We start from the raw sequence: 22,500 nt of genomic DNA, 5'->3' as shown, positions 1-22,500 counted from the left end.
TGTGTGTTTGCTGCAGGTGTGCGTCCCTGTGTGCCATCTTTACTCTTTTCTCTCTCCTCTCTCTGTGAGTGTGTTTCTGCTGTTTTTGTCCACGCCTGAGGTTACAGTACAGTCAGTGTGACGTTCAGGAAAACACACACACACATACACACGGCAGAGAGAAAGAGAGAGAGAGAGAGAGACGCTGCATTAACAACAACAACAACAACAGCAGCCAAACATAAAGAGGAAAGAGGAGGAGATGTTCACACACTGCAACATCAGTGCAGATGTTTGAGTGTCACAGAAACAACATTCTTAGTTTAATTTTTGGTGATTTTCCGTTCCAGCTTTTTACAGTTCCAGCTCAGCTCACCTCGGCTCTACTGTTTTTTTAAATTTTCCATTAGCGACAGTAGCTGACACTGAAATGTGACGTCAACAGACTGACGGCCACTGATTGGTCAGAGAGTGTTGTCACTGAAGAGTCATGAGCGCGACGTCAAAGCCAACAATGTCCAACTGTAGATCAAAGTTAAAAAGACTTAAAATCCTACTTATAATCCCAATTCTTACTTATAGTTCAAAAATCTACTCAAAGTTCCAAAATCTACTTAAAATTCCAAAATCGATTATAATTCCAAAATCTACTTAAAATTCCAAAATCTACTTAAAGTTCCAAAATCTACTTAAAATTCCAACATCTACTTAAAGTTCCAAAATCTACTTAAAATTCCAAAATCTACTTAAAGGCCCAAAATCTACTTAAAATTCCAAAATCTACTTATAGATCCATAAATCTACTTCAATCTACTAAATCCCTAATCCCTGTGATTGGTCAGAGAGTGTCTCACTGAAGAGCCATGAGCGCGACGTCAAAGACAACAATGTCCAACTGTAGATCAAAGTTAAAAAGACTTATAATCCTACTTATAATCCCAATTCTTACTTATAGTTCAAAAATCTACTCAAAGTTCCAAAATCTACTTAAAATTCCAAAATCGATTATAATTCCAAAATCTACTTAAAATTCCAAAATCTACTTAAAGTTCCAAAATCTACTTAAAGTTCCAAAATCTACTTAAAATTCCAAAATCTACTTAAAGTTCCAAAATCTACTTAAAGTTCCAAAATCTACTTACAATTCCAAAATCTACTTAAAGTTCCAAAATCTACTTAAAATTCCAAAATCTACTTATAGATCCAAAATCTACTTCAATCTACTAAATCCCTAATCCCTGTGATTGGTCAGAGAGTGTCTCACTGAAGAGCCATGAGCGCGACGTCAAAGACAACAATGTCCAACTGTAGATCAAAGTTAAAAAGACTTATAATCCTACTTATAATCCCAATTCTTACTTATAGTTCAAAAATCTACTCAAAGTTCCAAAATCTACTTAAAATTCCAAAATCGATTATAATTACAAAATCTACTTAAAATTCCAAAATCTACTTAAAGTTCCAAAATCTACTTAAAATTCCAAAATCTACTTATAGATCCAAAATCTACTTCAATCTACTAAATCCCTAATCCCTGTGATTGGTCAGAGAGTGTCGTCCCTGAAGAGCCATGAGCGCGACGTCAAAGACAACAATGTCCAACTGTAGATCAAAGTTAAAAAGACTTAAATGGTGAAACATAAACATTCATCTCCAACATTAAGCAAACGTGTTGAACAGAGGAGTGTGGTGGATTTAAAGACAGTAAGCAGCTGTTTCTGTGATTGTGTCACAAAATCCTTCATAAACACTAAAAACCTTTCATGTTGTTATTCATTCCCGCCTCTCAGGCTAATCCATGTTTTTAATTCGTGGAAAAGGTTTCTTTTTTCTTTCATTTTTTTTTATGGCCCTGTCAGTTCCATCACCGCGGTGACACATGTACATGTAGCATTAGCATCAGCATTAGCAGCAGCAGTTATTGGCCTAACAGGATAATTACATCATGTCGAGCACTTGTTCACGCTGACCTATTTATTACTGCTGTCTCTGCTGCTGCTGCTGCTGCTGCATTTGATCTGCTGCTAACGTCCAAGCACTCCTGTGACACACACACACACACACACACACAGCATCAGTGCTGCCGAGTCACAGCGCGGACGCAGACAGATGCCGATGATTACGGCGGCGTGGTGGGGATAATTAAGCCTAATGTGTGTGTTTTTGTTTTGGGACCAAACTGTGGGACGTAGGGAGAAAATGTGGCGGTGTGAATTTAAGACTGGGACAGACTGAACAGCTGGGTTTAAGACGGACGACACAGGAGCGGCGGCTAAAGACACCAGTGGAATCATAATGAGCCTTAAAGTGAGAGCACGGTTTACACTCCCTGTGAAAACATGGTGATAAAAATGCAAAGTAAAACAACTTCACAAAAGACTCACTTGATAATATCAGCGCCAGCTTAAGTCTACGATGCCTTAAGAACATGTTCACGTCTTTATCTCACTGTTTTCCAACAGGAAAGTGAAGTTTGTAAACCACTCACTCTCCCACACCAAACCCCATAGAGAAAATCAGGGATTTAACATCACAGCACACAGGAGTTGTTGATCCACTGCTGCCTCCATCACTAAGTTCAAATGTCTCATTTTGTCACTTCAGCATTTAAAATCCTTTATTCAGATTAACCTCAGTGACACAAAGTGACCACACGAGGCAGCAGTGGATCAACAACTCCTGTGTGCTGTGATGTTAAAATCACTGATTTTCTCTATGGGCTTTGGTGTGGGAGAGTGAGTGGTTTACAAACTTCAGTTTCCTGTTGGAAAAGTCCGTCTAACAGTGAGATAAAGACGTGAACGTGTTCTTAAGATATCGTAGACTTAAACTGATTTTATAGTAAGCTAAGTAGCTTAGCATGCACATACAGCATGTACACTGTGTACAACCCTTTTTTTTTTTCTTAATAAACCTTTTTGAATAAGTAAACATTAAAATGTAAACAATCACAGAGACAGAATGAAGAAGGAAACAAAGTTGGAGCTGTGAACAAAAGGTGTGTGGATGTGAAGGCGAGGCGTCTGTTGTCTTACACTCCTGGTCTTTCCAGGTGGTGGTGGGCTCAGGTCGTCCCACAGCCATACAGAAGAGGACCACGTTGTCCCCCTCGTTCACCGTCAGACTCTTGGAGATGTTGGTGATTCTGGCCGGCACTGAAAGACAAAGACCACGCTGTCATGAGAGGGTGTCCTGCTTTCAGGACAATGTCCTGTCCATTATTTAAACAGGCAATAAGCCAGACTGCCAAATAATGAGCTATTTTATACAACCACCAACAGAATGACTGCCAAATAATGAGCTATTCTATAATACATTCACCAACAAACTAACTGCCAAATAATGAACAATTCTATACAACCACCAACAGAATGACTGCCAAATAATGAGCTATTCTGTACAACCAAACAGAGTGACTGCCAAATAATGAGCTATTCTATAATACATTCACCAACAAACTAACTGCCAAATAATGAGCGATTCTATACAACCACCAACAGAATGACTGCCAAATAATGAGCTATTATGTACAACCAAACAGAATGACTGCCACATAATGAGCTTTTATGTACAACCACCAACAGACTGACTGCCAAATAATGAGCTATTCTACATATCTGCCAAATAGTGAGATATTTGGCCCTTGAATTTAAATCCTCAATTAATATTTTTATTTTATTATAAAATCTGTCCTGAGAAAATAAATAAATAAAAAACGTGACACATCTACCCACAATCCTGTGTGTGTTTGTTTGTTTGTTTGTTTCCTGTCTGTCTCTCACAGACTGGAGTGGAGCTGCTTCATGCACTGACTTGAGGGTGTAATTATTCTGTGTGATATCAAGCTAGGACTTGGAATTAGGTGTGTGTGTGTGTGTGTGTGAGAAGATGCAGCAGCTGACATTGTCTGTGTCAGTGCTGAGCTGCAGAGCAGAATGTTCTAATAAATCCTGTTAAAAGTCTCCACTTTCATCCTCCTGCCCGAGCAGAACAGTGATCTTGGAGGAGGCTGATGCCGGTGAGACTGTAGCACGTCCTGTCATTCAGAATCAGTCAGACTCTCCCTCACTTAGCCGCTGATTTGACGGAGTCTTCGCTGTGCTCGTGCTCTGTCAGTTATTTAGTCCGGTAGTTGGACAACAACTCCTCACACTTCATTATTCATCTGATCTGTCGTCTGCTCATGAAGACAAATGACCTTAAAGGGAGCGTGAGGTTGTGTGAGGTGCAGAAACACGTCAGCTTAAGTCTATGATATGTTAACAACCATGTTCCCCCAGTTTTTTTAAAAAGGTCACACGGCTTTCTTTTTTAACAGGAAACTGAATCCACACCAAAGCCCATAGAGAACATCAGTGATTTTAACATCACAGACACACAGGAAGTGTTGATCCACTGCTTCCTCCTTTACCAAGTTAAAATGTATCATTCTGGGATATTATGTCCTGTAATCCTGCAATCAGATTAACTTCAGTGGCACATTCTTAAGACATTGTAGACTTAAACTGACATAGATTTGCATAAGTAAATGGTTTGTAAAATGGCACCAGTAGTAACCATTTCTTCATCTTCATCAGCTAAATCTTCATCAGCTAAAGTATACAATATAAAAATTTACAAACTTCAGTTTCCTGTTGGAAACGTCTGTCTAACAGTGAGATACACTCATGAACATACATATACATTTATATACAGTACATAAATATTATATATATGTACATACATATATATATATATATATATATATATATATATATATATATACAGTTATTATCGAAACTCAAAGTTTGTCCATTCAGGGCTACTGTTCAAAACACAGTGGTCTAAAATGGCTGCCTCTGTAGAGATGATTTTACACGAACAATAAATATTGTCTGATCAATTTAAGCTCAAATGAAAGTAATATTAGATGAATTTAAGTGCAGACTTTAACACGTCCCTTTTTTCTTTAAATGAATATTCACACTTTCCTTTTCTTGTCAGTGAGGCTTTTTTAAAGAGATAATGAGGTGATTACATTCTGACGCGTCTTTAACAGAAAAACATCATAAACATTAACTCAGTTGTCCGTCAAACACTGAAACATACATTTAAAGCACGACTTCACAGACAAGCAACATAACGACACAACGTCTTAATTGCCTCTGCCTGAGATAAACGACAGCAAAACGAAACGGAGACATTTAGTGGACGTTTTTTTCTCACAGTGGACACAAACACCTGGATTCTCCCGCTCACCTTGGACGATGAGGTAGACGTAGGTGATGCGCGGCTTGTTGTTGGCCTGGAAGGTGCAGATGTACGTGCCCTCGTCAGTCACCTGCACTCGGTCCACGTGGATGGAGAAGTCGCTGTCGTTGTTGTTGGCCAGCGTCACGCGTCGGTCCAGCGTCCACTTGTCCGTCCCCGTGAACAGGATGTTGGAGCGATTGAGCCAGGCCCTGTGGGTCACCTCCTCCTCGATCCTGCACCTGTGAGAGGACACGGGGGTCACATCAGATGTGTCACTGCTGGCAAACATTCATGCATGTGAGTGTGTGTATTTGATTTCATCAGGTAACAGTTTCACAAACGTCTTCAGGAGACAGTTCACTTAATATATAGAGTAATCTAGTCAATAAAGTCAGTTTAAGTCTACGACATCTTAAGAACATGTTCACGTATCTCACTATCTCACACTCAGGAAACTGAAATTTGTAAACCACTCACTCTCCCACTTTTCCAACAGGAAACTGAAGTTTGTAAACCACTCACTCTCCCACACCAAAGTCCATAGAGAAAATCAGTGATTTTCTCTATGGACTTTGGTGTGGGAGAGTGAGTGGTTTACAAACTTCAGTTTCCTGTTGGAAAAGTCTGTCTAACAGTGAGATAAAGACGTGAACATGTTCTTAAAGATATTGTTTTTATTTTCAGTGCAGCCAAGGTTTTTCAAAATCAATCCTAACGAAGCTGTGTGTATGAAAGTGATTCATTTTAAATGTAAACATGCTTCAAAGCTTCCCCTCACTGTGTTTGGTACAGAAACTGTAAAGGAAATAAAAACTGCTGTTTTAAAGATGTGAAGCAGTTCATCTCTGAAAGAATCATGTGTGAAAAGAGCAGATTTGACGTGTGCACAGCGTCGGGACGATCGGCCGTCGTGATGACATTACACATCAGCGTCTGTGCAGTGAGTATTGTTGATGTGAACAAATATTGGCAAAGCTTCACTCAGTGTCGGAGGAACGTGTTTTATTGAAGTGGAAGCAGCCGCCATCTCTTAAAGGGCCGGAGAGAGGAAAGAGTACCGAGCTGTGGAAACTCAGGCTTAAAACTGATGGAAACGGACTTGATTTCATCTTCTTCTTTTTCTGCCGAGCCAGGTCACGTCCACGCGAGGTAAAACACGAGTTAGCTGTTTTTTCTGCTTAGTCGTGAGCAGAGAAAGCTGTGATTTCTCCTTTATCGCTCGCAGTTAGTTCGTAACGCTGAGCGGCTGCTGACCTCTGCATCCACAGTGTTCACTCCGAGTCAAAGGGGAAAAACTTCACAGTTTACAAACACTTGAACCATGAGAGACGCTCATTTAAACGTCTTATTTCAATATAAAACACCATGGATTTATGTGACGTGTGAACAGCTGACTATTAAATCTGAGTCCAATAAACGAGAGGAAAACACAAAAGGTCCTCGCACCACAGGCTGGAATTCATGGAAAAAAAACGAAAGTTAATTTATCGTCCAAAATCTGTGTGTGTGTGTGTGCGTGTGTGTGCGTGTGTGTGCGTGTGTGTGCGTGTGCGTGCGTGTGTGTGTATGCGCGTGTGTGTGTGTGTGCGTGCGTGTGTGTGTACGTGCGTGTGTGTGTGTGCGTGTGCGTGCGTGTGTGTGTCACCTCAAAGTGACGCTCTCTCCTTCCAGAACTGTGATATTATCAGGCAGGTGTCCAAACTCTGCTCCATGACTGAACGAACCTTTAGAGAGAGAGAGAGAGAGAGAGAGACAGAGAGAGAGAGAGAGAGAGAGAGATAGACAGACAGAGAGAGAGACAGACAGACAGACAGCAGTGAGAGAGCTGTAACAACATCAAACATCATCACTCTCAGGTCTTTGAAGACAGCTATTATGTTAGAATGTGACTCTGCATCGAGTTCACTCACATCTGCAGGAGACACACTGACTCACACTGACTCACACTGACTCACAGTGAACACACACTGACACACACTGACACACACTGACTCACACTGACTCACACTGACACACACTGACACACACTGACACACACTGACTCACACTGACACACACTGACTCACACTGACACACACTGACTCACACTGACTCACACTGACACACACTGACACACACATTGACTCACACTGACTCACACTGACACACACTGACACACACTGACTCACACTGACTCACACTGACACACACTGACACACACTGACTCACACTGACACACACTGACTCACACTGACTCACACTGACACACACTGACTCACAGTGACTCACACTGACACACACTGACTCACAGTGACACACACTGACACACACTGACTCACAGTGACACACACTGACTCACAGTGACACACACTGACACACACTGACTCACACTGACACACACTGACTCACACTGACACACACTGACTCACACTGACTCACACTGACTCACAGTGACACACACTGACTCACACTGACTCACACTGACACACACTGACTCACACTGACACACACTGACTCACACTGACACACACTGACTCACAGTGACACACACTGACACACACTGACTCACAGTGACACACACTGACTCACACTGACACACACTGACTCACACTGACTCACACTGACACACACTGACACACACTGACTCACACTGACTCACACTGACACACACTGACACACACTGACTCACACTGACACACACTGACTCACACTGACTCACAGTGACACACACTGACTTACACTGACTCACACTGACACACACTGACACACACTGACTCACACTGACACACACTGACTCACACTGACTCACACTGACACACACTGACTCACACTGACACACACTGACTCACACTGACACACACTGTCATACACTGACTCACAGTGACACACAGTGACACACACTGACTCACACTGACACACACTGACACACACTGACTCACACTGACACACACTGACTCACAGTGACACACACTGACACACACTGACTCACAGTGACACACACTGACTCACAGTGACACACACTGACACACACTGACTCACACTGACTCACAGTGAACACACACTGACTCACACTGACTCACACTGAACACACACTGACTCACACTGACACACACTGACTCACACTGACACACACTGACTCACACTGACTCACAGTGACACACACTGACTCACACTGACTCACACTGACACACACTGACTCACACTGACTCACAGTGACACACACTGACTCACACTGACACACACTGACACACACTGACTCACACTGACTCACACTGACACACACTGACTCACACTGACTCACACTGACTCACACTGACACACACTGACTCACAGTGACACACACTGACTCACAGTGACTCACAGTGACACACACTGACCACACACTGACACACACTGACTCACACTGACTCACAGTGACTTACACTGACACACACTGACACACACTGACCACACACTGACTCACACTGACTCACACTGACACACACTGACACACACTGACCACACACTGACACACACTGACTCACACTGACACACACTGACACACAGTGACACACACTGACTCACAGTGACTCACAGTGACACACACTGACCACACACTGACACACACTGACTCACACTGACTCACAGTGACTTACACTGACACACACTGACACACACTGACACACACTGACCACACACTGACACACACTGACACACACTGACACACACTGACTCACAGTGACTCACACTGACACACACTGACTCACACACTGACACACACTGACTCACAGTGACTCACACTGACACACACTGACTCACACTGACACACACTGACCACACACTGACTCACAGTGACTCACACTGACTCACAGTGACTCACACTGACACACACTGACACACACTGACTCACACTGACACACACTGACTCACACTGACTCACAGTGACACACACTGACTCACACTGACTCACAGTGACACACACTGACTCACAGTGACTCACACTGACACACACTGACACACACTGACTCACACTGACACACACATTGACTCACAGTGACACACACTGACACACACTGACCACACACTGACTCACAGTGACTCACACTGACTCACAGTGACACACACTGACACACACTGACCACACACTGACACACACTGACACACACTGACTCACACTGACCACGCACAACCACAGAACTCTCTGACTTATTTCCGAGTGTGTTTCTGTCAGTGAACAGCACTGATAATGAGTCGAGGGAAGAGGATTCACACACAGCTGCTGGAGCGTGAAATGAAGGGACAGCAACAGTGACACACACACACACACACACACACACACACTGAGAGCCATTAGTATAAAGGAAACATAAACTCCTGCATCTCTGAATTGTTGATGCTTTTTGGAGAAAAAACAAACAAACTTTAAAATAGTTTGAATGTTATTTTTGTGAGGAAGTGAACTGAGAGCTGAGAGCTGAGAGCTGAGAGGCGGGGGGAGTAGAATCACTATAATCCCACTAAATTAATCAGATCACGCTAAAACTCAGTCAGATTGCGATTTTCCGCAGGATGTAACGTGAACGCAGTTTTTGGTGAATAAATATTGTTTTAGGAACGTAAACAAAAACAATGAAAGACTTCAAACGTCAGCAGAGATATTACAGTCTGAGACTGAGACAAGTGACATGCATGAACCCTGATACCTTCACATGTGTCTCTGTCTGTCTGTCTGTGTGTCTTGCTGCACAATGACCTTAATATCTCCGCAGCTTCCTCTGTCGTCTCTCGCCTTGAGGTTTAATAAACGGCGACTTTATGAAACGCAGCCGCTGCAGTCGAGCGGCGAGAAAGCACCTCAAGGTTTGTTCACAGCGACGAGACGAGCGGAGACTGTCAAACGCTGACTGGTGAAGACATGAGACGCAGAATCACAGCACACGGATGAATAAATGAACGAGGGAAGAAAAGAAAGAGAAAGACTTGAGAAATGGAGAAGAGCTGGGGTTTTTTAAATGTAAATACTGAAGAATGAAATATTATCTCTTAAATAAAGATTAGGTCTTTTCTTTTCTTTGTGAATATGTAGATGAGTATAAATGTTGCTCGTGGGTGTGAGAGGTTTGTTTGCTAACATTCCCACAAACTAATGACGCCTCTAAAAAAACAAAAACCACTGTAATCACGTTACTGTCTGTCAGAGTTTGTGTGGACGGCTGAGGGCGACAGAAGTGGATCGTCTCACTCTGAAAACCTACTATGAGCAGCTTATTAAAGGGATACTTCAGGCTGTTTGATGTGTTGTTGACATAAAGTCAGTCTACGATTTATTTAAGAACACGTTCACGTCTTTATCTCACTGTGAGACACACAGTTTGTAAACCACTCACTCTCCCACACCAAAGCCCATAGAGAAAATCAGTGATTTTAGCTCACAGGGACACAGGAGCTGCTGGTCTACTGCTGCCTCGTGTGGTCACTTTGTGTCACTGAGGTAAATCTAAACAAAGGATTTCACATGCCGAAGTCACAACATAAGACATTTGAACTTAGTGATGGAGGCAGCAGTGGATCAACAACTCTTGTGTGTGTGATGTTAAAATCACTGACTTTCTCTATGAGCTTTGGTGTGGGAGAGTGAGCGAGTTTACAAAGCAACAAAAATATTTTTTTTCCAATCCTTAAAATGTGTCTAACCGCGATATAAAGCCACACATATTCTTAAAACATGGTGGACTAAAGGGCTGACGTAGATGTTATCAGCTGAGTCTTTTTTGCTGCGTCTCCATGTGGCAGCCATGTTTTCATTGTTCCCAACCTTCATTTTTATTACTGAAATTGGACGAAATTGAATTTCTCAAAGTTGGACAAACACGCAACAGACAACAGTCGCTGACTTTAACACTCTAGTCGTTTAAAAAGGTGAATATTTTTAAGAAAACTTCCCAGCTGAAAGTGGCTGTTTTGCCCCCTAGTGGAGCGGAGGTAGAAACACTTAAATAAATCACTTCCTCACGAGTGTTTGTTTCACTGGGTCAAACAAAGTGGAACAGCTGAACGACGCAGCTGAGCTAAGATCAAGAGAGCGAGGAGACGATTGATTTACGTCAGAACTGGGAGCGTCGCCAACCACGAGATCCCGGCGTTCCAGTTTTTAGAATCCTGAGAATCGAGACATGTGAGTTTGCTCCAAGTTTACGAGTTTGTTGTGACCCGTAGCAAAAGAATCGCAGTCTCAAGACTCTCAGCCGCTCTGGACTCGAGTCACTACACTTTATTTAGGTTAATTCAATTCAGTTCCAGAGATGCGCAGTCAGAAATACACATACACACACACACACACACGCACACATGCACACACGCAGACACACACTTTAAATTGAATGAAAGGTGTGCACACGCTGAACAACATTGCAAAGGTTACTCAGCAGCAGGGAGCTATTCCCATTTCCCTGCTCAATTCCCATTTTCACAGCTCGATTGGCACCTTGCATTCAAAAACCTGTATCACATCGTCTCCACACTGAGGCGCCGCACACACTGATAACCAGGTCAACACATTCAGCACACACACACACACACACACGGAGCAGCAGCTGAGATGAAGGTGTGTTATTGTGTCAGTGAAGGTGCATTTTGTCATTATTTTATCTGCACTAATATTCACAACATCAACAACATTCACTCACATAAATGAAGTGTATATGTCCCTCGTCTGAACGATCAGACCACAGTTAAAACAGCTGTCGGACTGAGATTAAAGGGACACACCAGGAACCAGGAACCAGCCTGAGACACGAGACCCACTCACATCACAACATCTACGATGTCTGAAGAACTTGTTCACGTCTTTATCTCACTGTGAGACAGACTTTTCCAACAGGAAACTGAAGTTTGTAAACCACTCACTCTCCCACACCAAAGTCCATAGAGAAAATCAGTGATTTTAACATCACACACACAAGAGTTGTTGATCCACTGCTGCCTCCATCACTTATTTAAGCGACTTCGGCACCTGAAATCCTTCGTTCAGATTTACCTCAGTGACACAAAGTGACCACACGAGGCAGCAGTAGACCAGCAGCTCCTGTGTCCCTGCGAGCTAAAATCACTGATTTTCTCTATGGGCTTTGGTGTGGGAGAGTGAGTGGTTTACAAACTTCAGTTTCCTGTTTTTCCTGCCATGTTTTGCTCCTGAGCCTCCAGGTGTGAGGCTGGTTCTCAGCACAGGGGGGCGCTCACAGCACTATGTGTATTTGCACCTCACGTAAAAAAACAAAAGGGAAATGGAAACTGCTCCTTTAATAAAGCTGTCGACTGCAGAGTAATCGTTTGGTTTGATGAAGTTTGATAAAGTTTACTTTTTTATTGCACATACTGTAATGAGTGAGGCTCCATTAAGCTGCACGCTGTCTTCACCTGGTTTACTGTCCACTACTGTGTGTGTGTGTGTGTGTGTGTGTGTGTGTGAGATGCAGAGGAGAGAGACCATGAATGATCAAAGAGAAAAAGACTTGAGACGTGTCGCAGCGTAAACAGCTGCCATCACTTCACGTCAGCTTTTATCCACTGACACTGATGATATATATATCTCTATATATATATCTCTAAATATACACACACGCACGCACTGAGCAGTTGTTTGGATTTTTCCTGATGACACCGTGAGCTCCAAACTGAGCCAAAGATTGTCATAAAACTAGAATAATAACCGTTCAGAGTTAAATGTTATTGCCTCTGCAGATAAAAGGTAAATATAAAGCGTGCGTCTTGTTTACGACGGAGCAGAAGTGTTTCAGTGTAAAACAACAAAACATAAATCCACCTTTTATTTGTCAGCTCATTAATTCAAACGTTGCCGCCGCCACGATCAAACATGAGGAAACATTAGAAACATAAACATCTGCTGCTGCGACACAGTCATCAGCGGTTTTCATGCTTTTATTTGTTTCTCTCTCTGCTGCCCCCTGGTGTCAAAGCTCACAGTTTGATCACCTGCGGCCACCAGGGGGAGTCACGAGTCCTGACTCTGCAGAAAGGGGGGCGGTGCTTATTTAAAGAGTAAATACTCAATGGTAATGTTAGCAGTTTAATGTTTAAAGATGCTAATTTAAAAGCCAACGTAAGAGACTCATGAACAACGAACAGCTAGCGTCTTAGCTTTACAGCAACAACAAGCAGCTAGCGTCTTAGTCGTTATTAGCTAGCTTATTAGATTCATAGCAACAAACAGCTAGTGCCTTAGCTTCTTAGCAGCTCACCAACTACCAGCTACTTTCTTAGCAACTACCAGTTAGCATTTTAGCTTCACAACAGTCAACAGCTAGTTTCTTAACTCAAAAGCAACAAGCAGCTAGCTTCTTAGCAACTACCAGTAATGTTCCCAGTTTCATAGCAACGAGCAGCTAGTTTCTCATTAATTAGCAGCTAGTTGTTTGTTTTTAGCAACTAGCAGCGAGATATTTTTCTGTTACTTATCTCATTCTGTCTGAACTCGGTTTTATTTATTTAGTTTTTTATTATAAAAAGTGACTTTTTCTGGCAACACACTTGTACCTTTACTCAAGTATCACTTTAAGGAACGTCATACAAGACTGTGAAAGTATCAGTATCATCTCACGCTCCTGCTCCTCCTGCTCCACACCCTCTATTTTCTCCTCCTCTTAAATACAGTCGTCTGTTTCTCTCCGTGGTCTCCGTCATTATCCGCCAACAATCACCAACAACAAGCGCGCAGTGAAACGCAGCTGTCCCTCGTCTGTCCCTCGTCTGTCCCTCGTCTCCGTGCTGATGAGGTCGTCGAGGGCAGAGTGAAAACAGATGAAGAGAGAAGACAAACGTGGGCTGAAGACGAGCAGCTCCGAGTAGATCTGCTCATAAGTGTCGGCCAGCGGCGTGAGTGTAATTACACACAGTAAAAGAGCGGGGACACAAATCACATGATAGAGACATACAGTCTGTAATCAGCCTGTAACACACACACACACACACACACACACACACACACACACACACACACACACACACACACATTCAGCTGTTTAGAACAGAGCAGTGCTTTAAGTGGGCCGGTACGCACACCTCTTGTTTTAAGCCTCTGGCGTACCGGGACTTCTCACGAGCTCATAGTACCCTGTGCTCTTCCATCTATGTCTTTGCGATTCATGATACTCATACTACAGTACATTACCCAGTGTGCACTGGTACGTGTGGCGTATGTTCAGTACCAGTTGCCTTGTTCATCAACCTCCTTTCCAGGATTTGTTCGCATTTGTGTAAATACGGTATATGAAGATCTTATTCATCAATAATATTAATGTTGTTGCTCCTCCTAAATATGTTTATTTCCCATTTAAGCTAAACTACAGTCTAATATATATTTACATGTAGGTCTAAAATAATAATAGAATGTTTTGTTATGATAGAAACAAACACACGAGTATCATTTCATTGCTTCTCCATGTCTGTCTTTGATGTGTGTCCACAGGGAATGGTAGGAGGTGCCAGTTTAATTCCCTTGTGCATCAGCCTGTATGCTTCTTGAGGACCGCCCACCTGAAGACCTCCCTTGGGCCACTTGAAAGTGAACAAACATAATTTGTCTGGAAAGTTCAATAAAACTATTTTCTTTTTAAAAACGAGCATCATGTCGAATATATCACCGAATGATCTGCTGGTACCGACCACCCACCACCTAAGTTACCTGGCAACAGTTGAAAAAGGGGAGTAACAGCACTTATTTTTTCCACTAAAAGCACTGGAACAGAGGTTCCCAAACACTGGGTTGGGGCCCCCCCCCCCCCACACACACACACACACACACACAGTTCAGTTCACAGTTCATATAGAAAGTTTAGGAAGATAAATCATGTGTTTAGGGCAGCGGTTTATGATTATTTTTCATTTTCTTGTTTCTCAAATGTCTTGATTTTGTCCACAAACACAAACTGATTCAGTTTTAATTTTTTTGTTTTATAGAAAAAAAACATTTAAGAAGCTGAAAAATCACAGAAACTAGAAAATATTCACAAGAAACTCTTTAATTATTAAAATACACCAAATCCAATCGATTATCAAAATTGATAATTAAAAGGTCATGCCACAACCTTCTACTACAGCCCCCAGGGTGCAACGAGCTTTGTAGCAACTAGCAGCTAGACTCTTAGCAACAAACAGCTAGACTCTTAGCAACAAGCAGCTAGACTCTTAGCAACAAGCAGCTAGATTCTTAGCAATAAACAGCTAGACCCTTACCAATAAGAGGTGAGATTCTTAGCAAGTAGCAACCAACTTTTCTGCAATTATCAGCTAGCTTCTTATTAACTAGATAGAACTAGCAACAAACAACAAGCTTCTTAGCTAGTAGCAGCTAGCTTCATAGTGACTTAATCTTTGATAAAGTATATTTTTTGTTGTTTTACTTTCGTCCTCGAGTCTAAATGATTTGACTGAAGATCATAAAAAAATATTTATTTTTAACAAAATTTGGATTTCAAAATTCACAGATGTACAAAGATTAAAAAAATTTAACTATCTCCTGCATCGAAACTCTCGTCATAAAACTCGGTGTCAGATAAACATGAAGATGAAAACCATTCATATTTCATATGAATATCTGCAAAATACACCAGTGATTTATTTTATTTTGAAGGAACCACCAGGGGGAGCCTGTGTTTCCTGTCATTGTAGAAGCTCATGATTTATAATGATGTTGTTTTTCACTTAAAGAGAATAATTACATACCCATAGGAACGGGTTTTACATCGATGTGTTTGTGATGTTCATGAGTTTTTAAAATGATTTCCTGTCAATGTCTGAGTATGTTTTTCACTTTCAGTGATTCACTGTCAATCTTCCTCTTATGGAGTAAATTAATGATGATTAAAATAATCAACATCTTTCTGCAAATTCTAAAAAGTGACTTTTTGCCAGCATTTTGAATTTTGGACAGCTGGTATTCTGCCCCCTGGTGGTTGTTGAGGTCATGGTGTGAAGCCATCTGTGTCACTCTGTGAAGTCTGAGGTTGTGAGTTTGAAACTGAAAATGATTAAAAAATACTAACACAAGCACAGTGATAATAATAATAATATTTTTGAGGGCGTGGCCATTAGTCATGTTTGGAATCTTTTAAAAACTGTGTGTGTGTGTGTGTGTGTGTGTGTGTGTGTGGTACAGCGGCAGGGTTCCCTTCATGTGCCAGAACAGCAGGTCATAGCAAGGACACAGAAACAGACAAAGAGTGAGCGTGAACAGCGGCTGCTGCAGTATATGTTTCTCTCTCTCTGGTGTTTTTGTTGTTTTTTTTCATTCCTGCACACAAATCCATTTTCCTGTGAGTGAAGCAGCAGAGAGAGACACAGCGATTTCTCCAGAGGACACGATTCACGTTCCTTCTGTCCTTTGTTTTTTGCACTTTCCAGCAAAACCCGATCACTCAGAGAACACAGACCTCCAGTTACAAAGTGGCTGCTTTACCTGCTTATAGTTACCACCACCTGACATAAACACGACAAAATTCATCCTGATCTGTGAAGATGTCGTGATGAAATTCAGTCTAATGATAGAGTATGTAATCCTAGAGATATTTTAGGTTTATTGCACAGTTTTGTCCATTTATAAGAGATGGGGATTTCCTGAACTTTTGATTGGTTTTGTGACGTCATATTTGAGACCAAGGGCCTGCCCTGAACACATCTGCAAGCCATGACCTCCACACAGGAAGTAGGTCACCCTAAACAGGAAGCACCCTTTAACTTCGCTGTACATTGACCGTCCTGAACGCGACAGTTGTACTAGTTTTATTTTGATGTATTTATCAGTCGGGTATTTGGGATTTTATTTGAAAAACACGTGTGTGGACGCACTGTAGGTGACAACAGCAGTGACACAGAGGCCTGGATATGAAGCAGAGAGAGAGAGAGAGGGAAGAAAAGGACAGACACACCCGCATAATTAACAGCAGCGTGCTGCAGCCAATTAAATATTTACACAGGCACTTCCCTCCAACACCTCCATAATGAAGAGAGGCAGCAGGAGGATTATCAGATCCTGGGAGCCTGAGGCAGGACAGCAGGAGCTGAGGTGGAGGATTAGACATTAACCTGCTCACATCCTCCATTCTCTTCCTCGTCTGATCCCATTAACTCTAAATCCAACCTCACCTCCACCATCTTCCTCCTCCTCCTCCTCCTCCTCAGCTCCACCCGACAGAGCAACAGGAGAGAGAGAGAGAGAGAGAGAGAGTGATGGGCGAGAGGCGAGGAACCACCTGGACGCCTCCATCAACAACACAAGATGGAAACTCAGGTTCACCTGCTTTTCACAAAAGCTATGAAGCCAAATGGATGAGGGCCGGATTTCAGCTGACAGGAAATCTGAGAAATGTCACAGGGAATGAATTGTTGTGGAAAAGTCATTTTTTTCTTCCTCTCAAACCAAAGCAGGTTTTATTTTTTACGACGAATGTGATGGAGGAAGTGTCTGCGGCTCATGGTTACATTAAAAGCATGTTTGTTTCTTTTAATATGAAGCTGAAATGACGTGCGGGTCAGGGGGAGGCCGGTCAAGTGAAAACAAGATAATATTTCACAGGAATTTCAAAATAAAGGCCACGATACTATTAAGTATAAGACAGACATGGTCGCTGTTAGTGAAAACAAGGAAGAACAGTTTCACGTCTTCATCTCACTGTTAGACAGACTTTTGTAAACCACTCACTCTCCCACACCAAAGCCCATAAAGAAAATCAGAGATTTTAACACACACACACACAGTTATTGATCCACTGCTGCCTCCATCACGAAGTTCAAATGTCTTATTTTGTAAGACATTTTAAAATATTTAATTTAGACATACTTCAGTGACACAAAGTGACCACATGAGGCAGCAGTCGACCAGCAGCTCCTGTGTCCCCACGAGCTAAAATCACTGATTTTCTCTATGGGCTTTGGTGTGGGAGAGTGATTGGCTTACAAACTTCACTTTCCTGTTGGAAAAGTCTGTCTAGTTTGTTTTTTTTTGTTTCTCTGCTGGCAGCAACGTTTTCATGTCGTAAACAGTGAACTCTGCTCTGGTTGAACCTTTATGAAGCTGCTGCTTTCATCTGCAGCGTTTCCATAAGTGTAGGTTGTCGCCCCCTTGTGTCAGACTCATCAAACATGTGACATCTGGCCCTTTTCTCTCCTTCGACACATGCTGCATCTTCAGCCTCTCATCTCTCTCCCACACACATACTAATCCCTCTTCACACACCAGTCAATAGAGCGGAGCACAGAGCGGCTCCGTGCAGCAGTTGTGCGACTTCAACGGGCAGAAGCGGATCTTTACCATTGAATCAAGCGTGGCCACAGAGAGAGAGAAGAGGGAACTAAAACCCGAGACCGGCTCCACTCGTTTAACCCCGGTTTTCCCTGGACTGACGCCTGAAACCTCTCAGCACTGTTAGCAATCAATACAGTGCTTAAACTGTTAGCTCCTGGGTGACTACACACACACACACACACACACACACGTAGCATTATTACTGAGGACTGTGTGGTTGCAAAATTCCAGGAATGTTCAAAACTGGAGACTTTCCACAGGAGTAAACTGTAAATTTTCCGGTGGTGAACTATGATGTCATTATCTTTGTCGACAAGCACATGCGACTTATTCCTAAAACCACTCCCACACCAAACCTCATAGAGGAAATCAGTGATTTTAGCTTGTGGGGACACAGGAGCTGCCGGTCTACTGCTGCCTCGTGTGGTGACTTTGTGTCACTGATTTAAATCTGAATGAAGGAATTTTACTAAATAAGACATTTGAACTTAGTGATGGAGGCAGCAGTGGATCAACAACTCCTGTGCACTGTGATGTTAAAATCACTGATTTTCTCTATGGGCTTTGGTGTGAGAGAGTGAGTGGTTTACAAACTTCAAAAACTACTTTTTGAAGTTGAAAGATTTATGTGCAAATGTTTGAAATTTGCACAATATGAAATTTAAAGTTTTAATCTTATTTTACAGAACATCTCTTAGAACAGGGGTGTCGAACATAAGGGCTGTGGGACAGAACCAGCCCCCCAGATGGTTCAGTCCGGCCCGCAGGAAGAATTTTCACTCATTAGTATAATATAATATATTTAGTATTTCTCTGACAGTAAAACACAACAGAATGAACTCATACAGTGAAGTTGTGGCAAAAGTTTGATATAAGAAGTCATAAAAGACAAAGTCAGTGGCTCTTATTTTGAAAGCCAGGTTGAAAGGAAAATTGAACTGTGGCTTTTGTTTATTTGTTTTGGGATTTTTTGAAAGTGTTTGATGTTTTAATGTAATACTGGTTTGCCCTTCCAGGCCACCGTACATTTCCCCTAATCCCCTAATAAAGTATAATCTAGTTTAACATTATGTCAAATCTCTGCATGTGCAGTTATGTATCAAAACGTTAGCATTCACTATGAAGACGTTGATTTAAAATTCAAAATTTTAGAATATAATATTATATATAAAAATATAAACCAGTCACATGATCTCGTCTCATCTGTCTTCTTGATTTGATGAAAGTTTGCTGTTTTTAAAAAGCGGCTGCTCAGACAGAATGTTTGTAAAACACTGATTTTTATAAGTTATCTTATTTTCTTTATTTTTTTTGACTCCTTGTGGACAGAGTGGACTTCCATGACCAGTGAGCAAAGTTCACCCCGTGTCTCTTCAGTTTCTCCTGCACTCACTGGAGACACAACAAAGATTCTGTTCAACTGACAGTGAACACATCAAATGTGCTGCACGGAGGGAAAAAAACAAATATATCTATGTATAAAGATATACTTTGTGATTTCGTAACTTGTCTATGCCGTCTCAAACTTTCTCAAACTCACTGCAGATTTTCCACAAAAAAAACTCAAGATGTAATTTACAAAAGATATTAAAGTTATAGTTCAGGCTTTTTTCTCCCCCCAGTGTTAAATATAAATGTTCATCTCACTGTGAGATTTGTTTGTAAACCACTCACTCTCCCACACCAAAGCCCACAGAGAAAATCAGTGATTTTAACATCACACACAACAGTTCATTTATCGCCTTTGTTTGGATTTCACAATTTATTTGGCATGTTTAAGTCTTTACAGCAGCTACACGCACGCAAACACACAGACACACACACACACACACACCAATAAGAGCAGTGTAATTGTGATGAGTAAATGTAGGACAATTAGACAGTGATGAACAAAAGAAGAGGAGAATATTTTTGGCAGCAGAAAACATTTGTACATTAACACAGTGTTGGTGTAAATCTGTGCCGAGGACAATGGGCGAAACATGAGAAGAGGAAAAACAACACTTCACACGTCTCTGCAAATGCAGGAGAAACACACAGAAACACAGTGAGACACAGAAACACAGTGAAACACAGAGAAACACAGTGAGACACAGTGAGACACAGAAACACAGTGAAACACAGAGAAACACAGTGAGACACAGTGAGACACAGAAACACAGTGAAACACAGAGAAACACAGAAACACAGTGAGACACAGTGAAACACAGAGACACAGAAACACAGTGAGACACAGTGAAACACAGTGAGACACAGAAACACAGCGAGACACAGAAACACAGTGAGACACAGAAACACAGTGAGACACAGAAACACAGTGAAACACAGTGAGACACAGAAACACAGTGAAACACAGAGAAACACAGTGAGCCACAGTGAAACACAATGAAACACAGAGATACACAGAAACACAGTGAGACACAGAAACACAGTGAGACACAGTGAAACACAGTGAAACACAGTGAAACACAGTGAGACACAGTGAGACACAGAAACACAGTGAGACACAGTGAAACACAGTGAAACACAGTGAGACACAGAAACACAGTGAGACACAGTGAGACACAGTGAAACACAATGAGACACAGAAACACAGTGAGACACAGTGAGACACAGTGAAACACAGTGAGACACAGTGAGACACAGTGAAACACAGTGAGACACAGAAACACAGTGAGACACAGTGAGACACAGTGAAACACAATGAGACACAGAAACACAGTGAGACACAGAAACACAGTGAAACACAGTGAGACACAGAAACACAGTGAGACACAGAAACACAGTGAGACAAAGTGAGACACAGAAACACAGTGAGACACAGAAACACAGTGAGACACAGACACACAGTGAGACACAGTGAAACACAGAAACCCAGTGAAACACAGAGAAACTCAGAGAAACTCAGAGAAACGTGTGGTTTGGACGTGAGGGTCGAGTAAAAAACACAGAAATATAAATGTACTACTGGTGGAAGTCAAGTCTAAAATGAACCAGGCTAATTAATCAACAAACATGTGTATAAAAGTGAGGTCAGAGAGAAGAGGAGGTTTTTTAAAAGAGATTTACTTTGAATGGGTAAACTGTTCCATAACTCAGGGGCAGGTACAGAGAACTGAACTAAATATTAATAATAATCTTAATACTTTATCATCAAACCTGGACCAAAAACAACACAACAATAAACATTCAACAACAACAACAGAGTCTAAACAAATGTTTGTTTGTTTGACAGAAGATGAACGACGTAAACAACACGAGTCACACACAAAACACCAGAGAAAACTGAGATATAGAGAGAGAGATAAATGAAAACAAGCCCGAGGCCTCGTGTTTAATTACACATTATACTGTCACACATTCATTCACTGCCTCAGGCTTTAAAGGCACAGTTCAGGGTTTTTTGCTCACTCTCAGTGAAAACATGGCAAAGTAAGATTTAGTGGATTTTAGCCACTGAACAAAAGACTCAGGTCTTAAAATCTACGTCAGTTTAAGTCTACGATGTCTTTAAGAACATGTTCACGTCTTTATCACTTTGTGTCACTGAGGTCAATTCTGAATGAAGGATTTTTATTCCCGAATTTGACTAAATCAGACATCTGAACTTAGTGATGGAGGCAGCAGTGGATCAACAACTCCTGTGCGCTGTGATGTTAAAATCACTGGTTTTCTTTCTGGGCTTTGGTGTGAGTTGTAATGTGATCACAAACATCTGTGTCTCTGCTCCACAGTGTTTTCACTCATTCACACAGTTTCTCAGCGTTTTCTCGCCCAAAAAACCCAAACGGACGAATCGAGAAAAGAATCAACGAATGAATCATTTATGAAAATGCTTTGTTCCAGCTTTAGCAGACAGACTGTGATGATGTCATTTCCCTGTGAGGAGTTCTCTGGGTTTAACCTGCTCTTCCTCTCTGTGACTGCAGCTCCTGTCAGACGCAGCACAGACGTTACACAGAAACAAAGACGGAGCCTCGGTCGAGTTAATGGTTAGAAACGTTAAAGAGAGA

At 41.8% G+C, this 22,500-nt stretch overlaps 1 protein-coding gene across 2 annotated transcripts in view; it reads right to left on the bottom strand.

The window, feature by feature from the left end:
* The window catches only part of iglon5 (IgLON family member 5), an 80,649-nt gene that overhangs the window by 8,462 nt on the left and 49,687 nt on the right, over nt 1–22,500 (bottom strand). For both annotated transcript variants that reach the window (XM_058647887.1, XM_058647888.1), the window contains 3 exons: nt 6,857–6,935; nt 5,218–5,450; nt 3,015–3,134 (listed from right to left, as the gene is read on the bottom strand). In XM_058647887.1, coding sequence (XP_058503870.1) covers nt 3,015–3,134; nt 5,218–5,450; nt 6,857–6,935 — 432 coding nt within the window. The remainder of the gene's footprint in view (nt 1–3,014; nt 3,135–5,217; nt 5,451–6,856; nt 6,936–22,500) is intronic.

Source organism: Solea solea, chromosome 13 (genome assembly GCF_958295425.1).
Source record: "Solea solea chromosome 13, fSolSol10.1, whole genome shotgun sequence".
Lineage (NCBI taxonomy): Eukaryota > Metazoa > Chordata > Actinopteri > Pleuronectiformes > Soleidae > Solea > Solea solea.
Note: the sequence above shows the minus strand (reverse complement) of the source record. Positions and strands in the feature narration are given on the sequence as shown.